This window comes from Pteropus medius, unplaced genomic scaffold (assembly GCF_902729225.1).
Source record: "Pteropus medius unplaced genomic scaffold, Ma_sr-lr_union100, whole genome shotgun sequence".
Taxonomy (NCBI): domain Eukaryota; kingdom Metazoa; phylum Chordata; class Mammalia; order Chiroptera; family Pteropodidae; genus Pteropus; species Pteropus medius.
Window position 1 is genome coordinate 4,423,413 of NW_024349802.1, and position 15,823 is coordinate 4,439,235.

Sequence of the window (15,823 nt, forward strand, 5' to 3'; positions counted from 1 at the left end):
CCCAAAGTGGGACAGCCGCCGTCTTGTCCTCTCTGCCTCTCAGGCTAAACTCGCTCTCGGCCCCGCCTGTGGGTCCTTCTGGTGGCCCAGGCGTCCGCAGGGCTCTCCTCCAAGGACACGCTTCGGAGGAACCCGCCGTCTTCCCGTCGGGCTTCTTCACTGTCCACCTTTGGCAAGCGTGCTGGTCACAGGGAATCTGCGGGTGTGGTTGACCTCGGCCTCGGTCCCCAGTGACACAGCTTTGCTCTTGGTGACCTTTCCTGATCCCCCCATGGCTGCCCTTCCGAGTCTCAGCCTCCTCGTGATTTCTCGGCTGCAGTCTGCCTTCGAATTGATGACTGAACCAAGGTCAGCGAAGTCCTTAACGGTCCCAGCGTCTTCGCTGTCTCTGTTCAAGCTGCGCATTCCTTCCGTAGCCATGATGTTTGTCTCCCTGGGGTTCGGAGCTGGTCCTGCTTTGGCACCTCACTATGCCTGGCATTAACTCTGCCCTGCCCCAACCTCTGTGGGTCTACCGGGGACGGGGACATGCCCTCGGGTGGAGAGATCTGACAAATCCGCATCCGTTTGCCTATCATGAGCCGCTTCAGAAGCAGGAGGGGAGATTTTCTACACTCACTGCTGCTGGGGGAGCGTGAGTCTCAGGCTCTGCGAGGGAAACAGAGGAGTTACAGGTGCGGCTGCAGACGGATCCCACAGGGCTTCGAGACTTTCTGGTGGTGGTTAATCTTAAAATATTTACGTCGCTTTTCTCTGATCGCAAGCACCCCCATATCATCACTATAATTTTAAAAATAACAATAATAGTATATATAAAGGGGGGGAAATACAGGTGCACACCAAGCACATGCCTTGAGCAGAATTCTGAAAGGGCTTGAGAAGGGCTCGAAGTGACCTCCAGCCCCAGGCTCCCCGAGGCGTGCGGACGGAGCGATGGGCGGGGCTTCAGGCGCCGAGCATGGAAGGGTGAGAGGACCCCGTTCCTTGACTTCGGACATCCTTTGCGAAGTGATGACTTCGAGGACGGAAGGGGACCCCAGAAATACCGGGCGAGCCAGGGACCCGAGAGTCACGTTGGACACGGAGTGTTAGGTTTTCTTTTCTGTGTGCTGGTTCCTTTACCACGCCCTTAAACCTTTGGTGACGTGTTCTGACCCCTACAGCCTGGCGTCAGTCCTGAGTCGGTTGGAGAAGGAAGGAGTAGCTGTCGTCACAGATGGGCAGGTGTCCAGAGAAAGGACAGCATCCCATGGGGGCCAGGTCTGAGATGCTAAGAGGGGACCCAGACAGCAGCCTGGACAAGGAGTCAGTCCGGGGTTGGAGGGGACTGGAGGCAGCCCAAACACAGAGACACCCAGGGACCCTGGGAAAGCTCCTACTGCCACACAAGAGAGGGACTCAAGTCCCTAAATTCGAGCTTAAAAATAAGTGTGACTTTCAAAAGACTAGAAAATACGGGGACACTCGGGAGGCGTTCTTAGCTGCCAGGCCCCAGCGTGCACAACTCATCCCTGGAGCAGAAAGCGGCAGGACAGGGACAAACTCTTTGGGAGTTTTCGTTCGATCTCTAGGACGCGTCCAACGGAAATCCTCGATGCAGTTGGTTCTGATTAATTGGCTTAATTCATTTAAAGTTTAAATAAAAACACATTCAGTGTCACCTCTGAGATAGATTTTTCTGCTCACAGAAAATTATGTCTAGAGAAGGCTGTGCTAAGGAGTAGCGGATCGAAATACAATTTTCTGCTGTCGAACTGAGATGTGCCATGATTCTAGATGGAGCGCAGGTAGCACCTTCAATTCAGAGACGGGCCATTCCTCTAAGGAGTAAGAGCCTCACGGAAGTATCTGTCACTCACTCGGCACTTATCTGTATTTTTTTTTTTTAAGATTTCCCCATAAATTGGCATTTAAACGGTACATGCTGCTGTGTGGTCAGATTAAGTTTGGGGTTTTATTTATTTTTGTAAGCCCTGAGTTTCCTGGAAAATACTAGGAAATGTTTTTTCCTCCGCGCAGTCTTATCAGAGAATATAACACTGAACTAACTGGCTGAGACTGTTTTTCCAGACAGATCAGATCCGTTAGTAGAACAATAGGAAACATAGCACAGCTGAGTGCGTCTCTGAGGTTGACTGAATTTTGCTGAGTCGCCGTCCTTTCCTGAAAAAGCTGAGAGACCATGAGGATATTTCTGGCACTTTTTGTCTGTACTGCAGAAATTTCAGGAAAACGGCAAGGGCAGGCTTCATTCCCATGTTTATTCTTAAAACCAAATGGTATATAAACATGCTTGTGTGTGTTGGATGTGGGTTTGGTGCTGGTGCTGGTGCTGGTGCTGGTGTTGTTGTTGTTGTTGTTGTTGTTTTGGTATAAGAAGCTTCAGGTTGTGTTCTGAGTTATTACAAAACTGTAAGCATTTACTGAGGACCAGTTAAGTGGCCGGCACCGCCCGGCCCTTGACAGGCATTTCTAACCCTCTCGAGGCGCCTAAGGAGGCAGATAGAACCATTCCGCACAGGAGGGAACGAGGCACAGCGAGGCCCAATAGCTACTAAGGCCATTTTTGAAGACGGTCTCCCAGGGAAGTGAGAAGACACAGACGGGAAGAGATCTTTGTAAAAGCCTTCACCGCGACAGGCAAACCAAGAGCCAGTAACTGAAAACAGGCGCTGGAAAGTGCCCTTCGGGACCTGCTCTCTGCTTTCCCGACTACATCTTTCTCTACACCTCCCCCTCCCAGTCTCCCAGCTCACCTGCCGCTTGGCCTGCAGTTACCTGTCCTGCCCGTGTCAGAAGGCACTGACCGAGTTGCTCCTCTCCAGACACACCTGAGTCAAGTCCCTCGGACACAGTCGAGTCCAGCTTTCTAGGGGAGAGGTCAGCAAGAACATGGTCTCCTATTAAATGGGCCGGCGTTGACTTTGACTCCTGGATGCCTTATCGTAAAAGGCTCCAGGTTCCGCTCATGTGGCCCACGCCTGCGCTTCGGGCTGCGCCTCTGCCTCTGTCCCCCGCACATCTGGGCTGCTTCTTCCACGGAGATCCTGGCCCAGTTCCATCTCGCCACCTTATGAGTCTTTCGTGCTTTTGAGAAAAATGTTAAGCATAGTTTATATAGTAATTTTAGGGTTTTTAGGGAACCGGTAGGTCAAAATAAGCCAGCCTGCCATATTGCCAACTTTGGCGAGCTCTATAAAATTCCCATAATCGTGGTTTATAACGTTGACCTTGGGTCGTGTTGCCATAATTCCCACAATTTTGTCAGGCTTGGGTCTCCATCGAAAGGATTTGGCGTTCCCTCCTGCCACGCACCCTCCCTTCCTGGCGGGCCAGAGTCCGTTCTGTCCCGACCGGTTGCGGAAGAACCCCTCGGAAGCATGCTCCCCGACTCCGCATGTCCGAAGACCTCCGGCTGTCGCTTTACTCCCTTTGGCGACAGTTCGGGCATCAAGTTCATGGACCACACTTTCCTTCCCCCGAAACTCGGACACGCGTGCTGCCTCTGCCTGCTCTGGGGGGATCAGACGCCGTTTTTATCTTTCACTGGTGACTTATTCGGGTCCGGATACTGCTCACGATGCCGCATGAAGTCCGGGAGCTTTAACAGGCTACGACTTAACACTGGAGCGTCCGGTTCATTTCCCCAGGGAACTGTGGGTCCCTTCGGTCCAGAGCTTTCACTCCCTTTGCAAATCCATTCTCGGTGTGTTTTTCTATCCTCGCTCGCTCGGCTCCCTTCAGTGATACCGTTTAAGTATGTGTTGCATCACCTTTGTCTGCGGTCTTTATGTGGCATGTACTGTCCAGCCCCGTTGGACTCTTTCGAGCAGGACCCCGTAGGCTTGACTGGGTTCGGGACTATCTTCTCCTTGTTTTCGTCACCGTTTCTTTTCTTCCCCTTTGCTCTTGACTTTGGCCGGCTCCCTTTAAGGAACAGACCTTTTCAGGGTGGATTCGTAGTCTTTCTGTTTATCACAGTTTCTTTCGTGCTTTTCCTTTCAGTACTTTTGTTGAGTGTGTCTAAACTTCTCCTTCAAGGAGGGGAGGTCCTCCTAGAGATCCAGTTGCAGGACAGTTAGGGGCCAGGCCAGGCCAGTGCTCAGGGCCAGCTCCAAGTCGCCAGGCTTAGGGGGCACGTGGGACAGAGGGCTGGGAGGGACGAGGTGGCCTGGCCTCCCCGCATTCTGCCAGCTCCCTCTCCGTGGCTCCAGGTCGCACAGACGGCGTGGCCGCCTGCTCGTTCGGCCCCGCCGCACCGTGCCACCTGCTCGCCCCCGCTCCGGTTGCAGGCCGGGTGGCTGGTGCCCCCCGTGCTCTGCCAAGCTGGCCGCGGCAGGCAGACCTTCCCCCGGTGTCCCCTCCACTAGCCCGCGGCGGGGGGGTCTGCATCCCTTTCACACTTACCTGTCTGGGGTTTTGAGTTTTCCTCAGAGATGGAGTTTTGCTCCTTTGTGTGCGTGTTCTTTACAGTTTTCAGGTCGTTTCAGAAAGAGGAGGCCAGGGACATCTGACGGCCAGGTGCAAAAGTGTTTTTTTAAGAGAGCGGAGTGGTCAAGACCCTGCTTTTTCTGCATAAAGAACATGGAGAATTTGAGGCCTTTCTCTGAGAACGGGTCGCCCTGGGTGTTCTCGCCTGGGGTAGAGGCGGGCTGCACGTGGGTAACGAGCGACGTTTATACTCCCCGGCCCTGCATGAGCTCGTCGGGGTGTCTGCGGCCACTTCCTGGGAGAACACCCCGTCTCCCCGTGGTCTCTCTGGGGGAGCAGGATGCATTCACTCTGGCTTATTTTGCGGAGTAGATAAGAATTGAGAATTCCTTATGATGGAGGTCAAGGCAAAGGGCTATATTTGGATTCAAAATTTCGTTCCCAGGCCTCCATAAAATTTGAACTATGTGGCTATGGCTCCAACGTGAGCAGAAACTGGAGAAACGGGACAACTCTGACGATTGGTGGCAGATCTTGATTTTTCTCCAATATCTAGAAGTTGAAGAGGGAGAGGAAGGGGGGTCTGAATTCCTCGTTTTCTGGTTCAAAATGAAAACAGCCCTAGGCGCGTGTACTGGGTGTGAGCGACCGGCCTGGGGTCATTTCTCAGCTCTCCACAGACGACTGTGCGGCTGCGCTCGGACTTGGCAAAGGCAGCGTGCAAAGCGATGCCCGGGAGGGAGTGTGGCAAGTCTGTCCCTCCGTGTGCAGCCGCTGGTGCAGCCCAGGTGTTCCCGGGCCGCGCGCCCCCGCGTCGCGCATCTGCGAAGTGAGGACACGTCACCCTTCGCTGACTCCTCTGCACCGCTGTGCCAGCGAGGCCGGCGGGAAGCTGGCGTCTTACCTCGGCAGCATCTGTGACCCCCAAGTTCAAAGTCAGAACTTGCGATCGACATCTCGACTCTTTGGGCTTTTTTCGCTATGGTGACCATATAATTTATCCTCTAAACCAGGACACGTCTGAGAGAGTGTGATTAATAATCAAACAGGGCCGTAAACGATAGCTGGGAACAGCCCAGGCAAACCCGAGTGAGTGATGGGCCGAGCTAACGGTTGCCTGCGTCTCCACGGTAAACCCGAGTACATCGTGGCTAGACTGTAACGCGTGTCTCACTTTTTCTCCAGAGTTGCAATAAAAACCTAACCTTATCTTTATTGCCAAGACTAGATACTTATTCGTGCTTAACAGCAAAACTAGCATCATTTAGTAATGAATTATTTAACCTTCGAAGTCTTTCAGTTTTATGGGTACCTACGTTCATTTTCGTTTGACACTCAGGTCTTGCTCGTAGTTTTCTGCCACCTTACAGGGGATGGAGCTTGGTTTATTGCCATGGTTTATCACCCAGAGTTTGTGGGCGGGGTCACAGTACTTGCAGGTGGTAAATTTCCTCCATCAGTAACAGGACACTGTGCACCAGGCCCCAGGCTGAGGGCTTTGCTTAGGTACAGAAATGTACAGTAATATCTCATTTAAGCCTCACACCGACCCCAGGGGGGAGGTGCCACTGGGATCCCCTAGCGCGAATCAGGAGCACGTGCGTGCGGAGCTGACTGTGCCAGCAGGCTGACTTCAGTCCCCATCCTCCTGGAGTCATCATTCCATGGTCTCTTCCTAGTTAAGGAATTCGTTCCATTTTATATCCTGCAGCCTGTTAACATCTCCTTTCATGAGAACTGATGTAGAAGTGTCACCTTCTAGTCTATCCCTTGTTCAGTGGCTCTTCTCAGCCCACTGTGCCCACGGTTTCAGTGTGGTGTACCTGCCACGCGGCCGTGGTTCACAAACTCCTGTGGTAGCGTCCTTTGCTTCACAAAGGTCTGTGAAATGCTAATCATCCTGTTGCGTCCTTTCGACCGAGCTTCGATTGCCCAGGAAATGTGATTTTCGGGGGTACTTGCTGTGAGAAACTCGACTGTTTTAAAATCGTCATGAGTGCTCCTGGGTGCGTGGACTGTGGACCCCTACGACGGTGGGTCCGATCGGTGACTTCTTAGGGCGTCCTGTCGCCCCCGTGGTTCCAACACCACTTCCTGCAGACTCTGTGCATTCGTGAGGCCCCAATGACCAGAGCCCTGTCGACACTGCCTGACTTCCCAGCCCGTCCCCAGAGAACCCCCTCCCACGGGTGTCCGGGGAGGGGCCCCACGATAACAAGGGACTTGTGGTTTTACTGTTATGCTGCTGCTGTCATTTTTCTCATATTTTCGTTAAGCATGCTAGAATTTGTGACGTGAGGGAATGCTGATGTTGTTAAGAATTGCTATCTGCGTTCTGGGAGCTTCCTGTGCATTATTTTATTTAGTCTGCATGACACTGCTGTCAGGTAGGCCTCGTTTTCTATTTACGGAGGGAGAGATGGAGGGGTCAGAGGGGTCAGAGCGGTCGGGTGACTTGCACGAGTCCCGAAGCATTGGTCTTGGGTAAAACTCAAAGTAGAAACACTCCCAAGTTCAAGTCTGCCCTTCATGCTTTTCTACTGCTGGCTACCTAGCTGGTCTCTGGTCAGAGTCACACCTTCCCTCTGACTGCTGTGCCTCGGGTTTTCCTTCCGGGCATCCTTTGCTAGGTGAGTCTGTGATTCTGTGAACCAGCGATGAGAAAGCATTTTGGTAGAGGGGCGTCGGTCGGAGCATCGCACTGAGCTATCGGGACCTGTGCCTGGCACGCCGACCCTACGCTGGTGGGTGGTGACCGTCCTTGTTGGCTGATCCACACTTGAACGAGTTCTGATACAGATTCTGGGAAATCTGAAGAAATGAATGTGATGTTTAAAAAGATTTTCACTAACTCCTCATCTTAGGCCTTTACAAATTGAAAAGAAGCCCAAGTTTGTTTCCTCTGGGCAGCATTGACCCAGAAATGCCAGCATTGACCAGCTGTGCTCCCAAGGCCGGGGAATGACATGGCATCTGAAGACCCACATTTGAGTGTCTGGCACTACATGATGCCCTGGATAAATCTTTCAAATGTTAGAGAAAATTTTGGCAGGAAGATGATCAACAATGGTCAACCCTGTCGCCCACCACCGCCACCTCCCCCTGGACAGTGAGAGCTCTGTACTAAGAGAGTTGACTCAGGAAATAAGACCTGTGCCACAGAGCAGCTTACTGTTCTCCACGTCCCACTTTTCAGGGGCTTCTGACGGCTCCTGAGGTCAGTGTCAGTTCACAGAGCCGGTTGATCATGCGTAATCTCGTGGTTCATTGCAGGGAACTCGTAAGCCAGACCCTCCTCAGAAGCCTCTGCCTGCCAACCCTCTGAGCAAGACGACCCGGCTCGCCAGTGCCTTGGCCAGGACCCCAGAACAGCAGGCGTCTGGGCTCCGCCTGGTGCCTCTCAGGTGAGTGTGACACAGCCATGCCCATCTCTCCCCCAAACTGTGTGGGGCAGCTACATCAAGCCATGCTTTTCAGACCACGCCAAGACAGGGGTTTGGTGGTCTAGGCCATGCTTCCTGCACCCCCACACCTGGGAATAATATAAAATAGATACAGGGCAGCTATAAAAATAACCAGGAGGCAGTCGTGAGCTTACAATCACAGGTGTCACCATGTAGCTCTCAGCGACAGCCCCACTGCACCTAAGGAAACAAAGTGAGATCCAATAAAACTAGACAGCGTACCCTGGAAAGCTGAGACAGGCCACGCCGTGTCTCCCCAAGAGACAAAGAAAAGCTACCGAGCGGTATGACATGATGGAATCTGGACACACGTCTCGCATCTCAGTCTCCGCTGGACCCCGCCCAAGCCCAGGGCCCTGAGGAGCGAGGTGGGGTCGGAGGGCCACAGACGGAACGAGGGGACACAGGGAGGGCGGCGTAACGGGCGCCGCTCGGTACAGCTCACGAAGGAATCGCCCCGCAGACCTTCCCGCAGCTGCGGCCCTCCCGCACGCTGTCCCACGGGGGACGGCAGGGCCCCGCCCGAGCCCCGACGCGGTGCTGGAGCCAGCCACGCTGTCCCCGAGAGCCCTTCCACTTCGGGGCGTTCGCGAGCCGGTGCTACACCCAGCCACTGTTCGAAGTTTCAGTCGTATACTTATAATGATAAAGTTACGTTTAAAAACAAAAGTAATTAATGCCCCAAACACCTTTTTTTTTTTCTTAACTACATTTTACTATTTCCTGTGCTATTGCAGTTACCCGCATCGATTACTTCCGTGTGGTGGAAAACGACGTGATGGTGGCTGCTGGCCACCTCGTCCCCACGCAGCCAGGGTGTTTGCCCCGTGAAAACAGGCGAACACTACAGATCAGGCCCCTCCCTCCCCACAGGGGGAAGTTAGCACAGGGATGGCTTAAACCCTCGGCCAAAACACGCTTCTGTCACATAGGCCCCCTCAGCAGGAAGCTTGTTTTGTGAGCTCAGAAGAGCCGAAGGTGGCAGGTCGGCCGGGCCCAGGTTCCATAAATCAGCCTCTCTGAAGGGGACAGGCACACTTTCGTGACCTCGTTACAGCTTTGGGGAAACACACTCGGCCTGCGAGAGCGCGCTGCGTAATAAATCTCAGAGACAGCGCCGGACAGAGAGCGAGGACAGTGGTCTGGTGCAGAAAAAGCACAGAGCATCCTGATGACATCATCGCGGTTCGTATGCGGGTCATGAAGTGAACTTTTCTTGTTCAAAAGAAAAAGCTCTGCTTCGCAGGGCCAGGACCAGGAGACGGCCCTCAAGCAGTGGCCGGCCTCATCTCTGCCGGTGGCCGACGCCAGGGCCAGCCGGGTTTGGTCTTGTCCTGGAAGGAGAAGAACGCTCTGCACATTCACTTTTGAGGGGCCCCCCGTGCCCGGCTTTGCTCCCCGGAACTGCACTGCCCACCGCAGCAGCCACAGGCACGTGTGGCTGGTAAAAACGAGATATGCTGTCCGTGCAGATACACACAGGAGTCTGAAGACCTCGTACTCAAAAACGTCAACTCTCAATAACTTTTTCACGTCGAACTATGACCACTCTCGATGTATTGGGTTAGATGAAATTTATTCCTGAAGTCAGTTTCATCTATTTCCGTTTTACTGTTTCCATGGGGCTACTAGAAGACGTTAAATCTCACCTGCCCCCGCTTCCCGCCCCCACCCCGTCACGGTTCTGGTAGGCTCCGCGGGTGGATGGGAGGGACGGCTTTGGGGAGGGCGCCCCTAGTGGCCAGACGTCAGGCCACCGAGAATCCCGCCCGTGTCCCCTCGGCCCCCAGCGTGAAGGGACCTGGTCCTGGAGGTGCCGCGGAGTGCAGGAAAAGCCATCCCAGGCATCCGCACCCACAGGTACCGCTCTCGAGGCCTCTAACTGCGGTTCTGTTTTCTCCCCTGGATGCAGAGCCGCCCCCGAATGTCCGCGCCCAGGGCCCAGGGCCACCCACGTCGCCTACGCTAAGTGAGAAGAAAGCCGACGCTTTTCAGCAGTGAAGACAGAAGTTTGCACTATCTTTCAACTCCTGGTGGAGTTATTTTTTGTACCAACTCCTAGAATTTTTCTAATGTTTAAAACACCATTATTTTAAGAACTCTGAGCTGCTGCCGTCGGTGCTGTGCTGTGCTATGGTGCTCTGTGTACTCGCTCAGGTACTTGTAAATTATTAATTTATGCAGAACGCTTGTTACGGTGCAGTGCGCTGTGTGGGTGTTTTACCATCACTGAGTTTCCCATGGAAGGAAGGCTTCTTGTGCTTCTGATAGCTTAGTGAACTTGAAATAGCATACTATGTGGGATTCTGGACAGGATGTTTACTTTTCGATCGAGGCTTTATTGGAGAGAAGGCCCCCAACTACCTAGGGCTGTGGTTACGGTACCAGACACAGCTCAAGAGACCCCAGGGAGAACCTTGACTTATTTTCCGGGACCCCTCATCTCAGGCCAGGAGCCTCTGGTCCAGACTGTGCTTGGCCTTCGGGGGGACCCTGGGCCCTGTCACAGCGGACAGGCTGGCCCACCAGGGGCTACACCGTGAAGCTCCAGGATAGCAGAGAAGGGTCTGGCTTCCGGTCGGGAAGCTTGGGAGAGAACCTGGGTTTCAGAAAAGAATTGTAAGGCGTGGCTACACCAGGATAGAGACCGGAACACGAGGCTGGGCAGCAACTTCACCTTGAGCTTGCCAGCCGTGAGCGTATTTGGAGAGCAGGCGAAAGAAGCCTGCCTTATAGAAACGCCAAGGTCCTCTTTCCCCGGCTGCCCTTTACGGAGTGCTGGCATCGGCACCTCGTTTTCACTGGGAAGGGTGCTGATTCCGCAAGCGCGCTACTGCCCAGGCGCTGCAAACCTGCCCGGGCTGTTTGGGGCTAAGCAAATCACCAGCTCATCTCCTCCGCTTTAATGCGATGATCCTGTGTGCAGACAGAGAGCTGAGGCTTTCCATGGGACCGTAACCATTTTCAGATGTTTACCAGGAACCAGATCTGGAGAATCAATTCTGTAGATAAAAATCTCCCTTTATCGCAAGATTCAACTTACTATCAATTAGCGGAATCCCTATGCTTGCAAAAGCTGCCACCAAACGGAATGCTCTCTTCCCTGGTACCAGCTACGTCTGCTGTCCTTATTGGTTAGTGCACATTGGACCAAGAGCCATAAGTGTAGCTAGTAAGTTCTTTGGGGGCATCCCATTTTCCCAGCTCGGCTGCAGGAATTTTTAAAAGGTGTTTTTAGCATAAAGTTCGAATCTGTTACACACTTGCAACCTACCTGTTGGGCGCCGCAGACTGTGATAATCAATTTACTGATCCTAAATGTTCACGAAATACCGTCTTAAGCATGGGCTCCTTCAAATGTCTGACTGGAGAGCCATTTTCACAAGCAGGTCTTAAAGACACTTATCTCTAATGGCATGAAAATGACAAAACACAAGAGAAATGCCATTATGTCTCTGTCTTCTGATGGGGTCACGTGTGACTAGTTTTTACATTAGAAGGTAATTGCCAGCAGTTCCATAATTCACTCTGTTTTATGACAAAGACTTCGTCTGGGTTCACGTCGATGGTTTTTCTATGCCTTGAAGCAGAGAGACAAAACGTACCAAGAAGAACCTTGGTTTGCTGTCCAGAAAACAAGACTGCATTTAACTGTCCCTGTGTTCCCCACCACACCCAGGCGACAGCCTTCAGGGTCATGGATAAACTACGTAAGCCCACCTCACAAACACACACGAAAGGGGATCCCGCTCTAATACATTCCAACTCGTATAGCATGCATCTGTTTATTATGCAATTATTAACTCTTTAAAAGCGTAAAGCCACGTCAGAGAATGTCACTGTCTGTGAGCATGTACAGAATGACTGTGATCACTGTTACACATGGTAATTGTATTAAGGCCAAAACATATACTGTTGAAAAGTTTACAGAATTTTTATGGTGCATCGTGTGGGTACTGTCTTTGCAGATGCCCAAATCCTTAGACCTGGCATTTTAGCCCCTTCCTTCCCATTGCGGGGAAGAGGATGTGAACTCTTTTCTCGTCTGTCCTTAGCTAGAATTCCTGTGCTTCTATTTCAGAGAACCAGGAATAGTTGGATATTAAAGGAGGTTAATGCTGTGATCTCACCCATGTCATCGATGGCCACTTAAAGGCTGCAGCTGATGACACATTCCTATCTCTACAGTACTAATTGCTTTCATAGAGCCATGCAATGTATTTCTGGGTAAGAACATATTTAATACTAATATCCCCTTAAAATACACAGACCATATTAAAGGAACAAGATGCAGTATTTATCAAATGAAGTATATTTAGCAATAACTTTCATATTCATATAACTTAAGAGAGGACCAATAGCCAGGTTTTTGGGGGAAGAGATTCCTCTTTTTATATCCTCACAGATGATGGAAACAAAAATCAATACTCATATTTCAATGGCAGCCTATTTTTAATATTGTTTAAAATTGTATAGGCCTGAATAATAGAGTTGAATTGAGTTTATATGGCCGTCACCGAGAAAGCCAATGTGTTTAGACACAAAGTAGGCCCTGAAGGTCATCACTTCTTTGTCTTATTAGAGTTATAGGTTTTATGACCCCACTTTACTGGGATGTATATGGCTAATCTTCCAGGCATTCTATTTAAAACTATCTCCTGAAATTTTTTGTAACAGTTTGTTTTCCTGACACATGGAATCAGATGTGTAGCAACCAAGAGAAACAATGCATAACATTTTCCATTGTCAAAATATGCACACAGAGGTTACACTTCCCAGTGTGAATTTTTCCAACTTACACACATGTGGGGTGACATCACAGAAACCACAAAAGCAACAAATTAAACTACATGAGAATAAAAACTCCTGACTAGTCTCCGAGGGGACATTTTCATGCCTTCTTAACTTTATGAGGAATTCTCAGGCTGAAACCAGAGGCCATTGTTCTCTGGCACACCAATAAGCACATCCGTGTAACCCCAGAAAGAAAACGGCTAAAACTCTGACCTGTGTCAGACTGTTCCCAGAGCCTATGATCTTCCCTGGTGCTAGAGAGCCCGGTGCCGGGCCAGCTGGGATGCCCGAGCCCCTGCCTGCCATCTCTCGATCACGTTTACTGAGCGCTCTGAGCCAATGAGACCTGAACACTGAACAGGCATGGTGCCTGGGCAGCTGGGCGCGATGGTTCTCCGCGACCTCGCCCCTTTGCAGTCTTTCCTCGTGAGGCTATTGCATTTCAAACGTTTGCTGTGGGGGGCTCCCCTGGGTGTTCTAGGAGCAGGAAGCCCAGGGCGGACTTGGCCTAGAGACCCTTCCCCACTGCTATCAAAACGACCCCAGGCAAACTCAAGTGACCCAGATAACAGTACCCCAACCCTGCCTAGAAGTTTCCCAATGCCAAGGCTGCCCCCAGGTGTGACTCTCAGGCTGTGGCTTTCGCACACTGTGGCTGGCTAGTGGGGTACATTGCAGGTACCATCTTTTCTGCTCCCCAACATAGAGGCCGGCCCTAGGCTGCCACCGTTATTACTCATCACGACTCTTGCGCAGGCCCGCACATCCATCTGGTCACAGGAAGCCAAAGCTAATGCATCTATTTGCCTGTCTAGCAGCCAGACACAAGCGCCTTTCCCAAGCCTATGCCGGTGCCTCTCCAATCCGACAGATCTGCATGTTCATAGCACCTTCAGGTCAGCCAGAGTGGTGATGCCGTAGCGTGTGGCTGCCCCCACAAGTCCACCTGCTGGATGCCTGGAGCCCAGCCCTTCTCCAGAGCGATCCCACCAGCCCTGCATTGAGCAGAGTCCCTCCCACTGGCACGTCACCCCACAGAAGGGGGAGCCAGCCATAAAAAATTAGTTTCTCTCTGATTGCAAAATGCTCCTGCCTTGTTCCCATTGGCATCTGTTTCTTTTAAGCCTAGTGGAAAACTCAGAGCGATACAAGTAACACGCTGTAACAGACTTGCGAGCCCCAGGCCAAGGGCCACTTCTGTGCAGTGAGGGTGCCCCCAGAAGCCATGGGCCTACACCCGAATGAGCTGCTTCCTGCCTTTCATGAAGAAGATCCCTTCTTTACTTTGGGGACAGCAATGGCAGCTTACGGTCCAGCCATTAAGAGCCTGTTTCCTCTGAGAAACACTAGAAGAAACAGTACATGTAAAACTGTTGTGATATTCAATAGCGGATAGTGAGGACCAGAAGACCTGACGCGCAGGTAAAGGAACTCTCAGCGCGATCGGCCCCTCCGGGCTAAACACTCTCTAACCACCCGATCTTTCATGCCCTCCATGCTCCCACGATTCTCCTTCCATAAAATAACCTTCAGTCTTCAGCGTAGCACATTTTAAATCCAGACAAAAGAATAAATGTCACGTGGTCATTTCAGTCCTACAAAGAAGCGGAGTGACGTGTTTGTGGCCTGTAAACAGGTACTTAGGCCGGGCAGTGCTAGAAAAAATATTGCAAATTAGAAAGACAGGAAATCCTCCAAGCGTCCATGGCGGGACAAGCAGTGGCAGAGCCAATGGTCTCTTATACCTTCCGTCAGGTCAGGTCAAACTGGGGGCACTGTGGGGAAGGCCCACTGTTTGTTTGCGTGTGGCGACGCGATGTGACATAACTCTTCAGAACTTGGCTGCGGGCTACTCGGCACAGTGCAAAGTGAGAGCTTCTGAACCAGCACATTCATTTCACAGTGCTTCGTCCACTCGCGCTGCTTCGGTTTGCTCATTTTTGTTCCACATGCCTTTTTATTTACAGTCCCTCACTTTTGTACACGTTTCTCGTCCTGGGGTTCTCCAGGTAGCACAACCTGCTACTTCCATAGAAAAAGTCATTGTTAAGAATATTATATCGAATAAATGGTATACAGGTAACTCTACAAAGATGTGTCTCATTCATCGCTGAGAATGTTACAGAGATGGGGAGGGGGACCCTCATGTAGAAAAACGTGTCTGCATTCCCATTTATGGGCCCATTAGGACATTTTAGGACAGTACACAAGAAGCTAAGAAGAATGGGGAGCTGGGGGTCGGGGACACGTGCTGCCATCTGCATGAACCAGTCAGATGACAGGACGAGAGGGATGAGAAAGCCATTTCACACACTCGCACGGTGCGGGGAGGGGCAAACCTGATTTCGTTTTGAACAACGTGAATGCACAGCCCATCAAAGTAAATGTTTTTAAACTCACCCTATTTACAGAAGAGATAAATTCAAAAAGCAAGCAAGCAGCGGTAGAAACGTTCACATCAGACTCATCCAGAATGAAAATCTAAGCATAATAGAAATTTATTTACAATTTAAAAAATTAGCATCCGACTTCATAAAGCAGTGAAGCGAATGCAAAGAATAAGAGACACACGGAATAGTGACGATGTCTATGATCTTACCGCCCACCGCCCATGACAAAGGGGCAAAAAACACGTATACAGAAGGCCTCAGACATGGTCCATGATGTAGGTCAAATAGAATATATCAAATGGAATACTTCAAATGTGCAGAACATACCTTCTTTCAAAGGACCCCTGGGGAAAAATACGTGTGCGTGTGTGTGTGTACATATGCAATCTCATATATTAAACCAGAAAAATAAACTCAAATTCCAAGTGCTACCAATTCTCAAGATTATAATACAATAAAAGTAGAAAAGTAGTTCTCTGCCCTAGGAACGGAATGATTCTTGAGTCAAAGACGAACTGCAGGGTGTCCAGCAAATAGCACAGGAAGCCATGGGAAATCACGCACGCCACGGCTGGGCTAATCAGACGCCGCGAACTTTGCGAACTCACCTGGGACGCTTGTTAAAATCCATTGTTTATGTCCTTCCCGTGGAGATTTCAGTTTGGAGGGTATGAGATGGGGCCTAGAGATCTGCATTTAAGAGAATTCCCAAATTGGTCTTTTCATCGGGAAAGTTTAGGAAAC

At 51.1% G+C, this 15,823-nt stretch overlaps 1 protein-coding gene across 1 annotated transcript in view; it reads left to right on the forward strand.

The window, feature by feature from the left end:
• Positions 1–14,777, forward strand: part of LOC120581187 (disintegrin and metalloproteinase domain-containing protein 12-like) — a 26,860-nt gene extending 12,083 nt beyond the window's left edge. Inside the window, exons 6-7 of the mRNA XM_039835926.1 lie at positions 7,705–7,835; positions 9,808–14,777. Of these exons, the coding sequence (XP_039691860.1) occupies positions 7,705–7,835; positions 9,808–9,868 (192 nt within the window). The 3' untranslated portion in view covers positions 9,869–14,777. The remainder of the gene's footprint in view (positions 1–7,704; positions 7,836–9,807) is intronic.
• Positions 14,778–15,823: the final 1,046 nt, after the last annotated feature.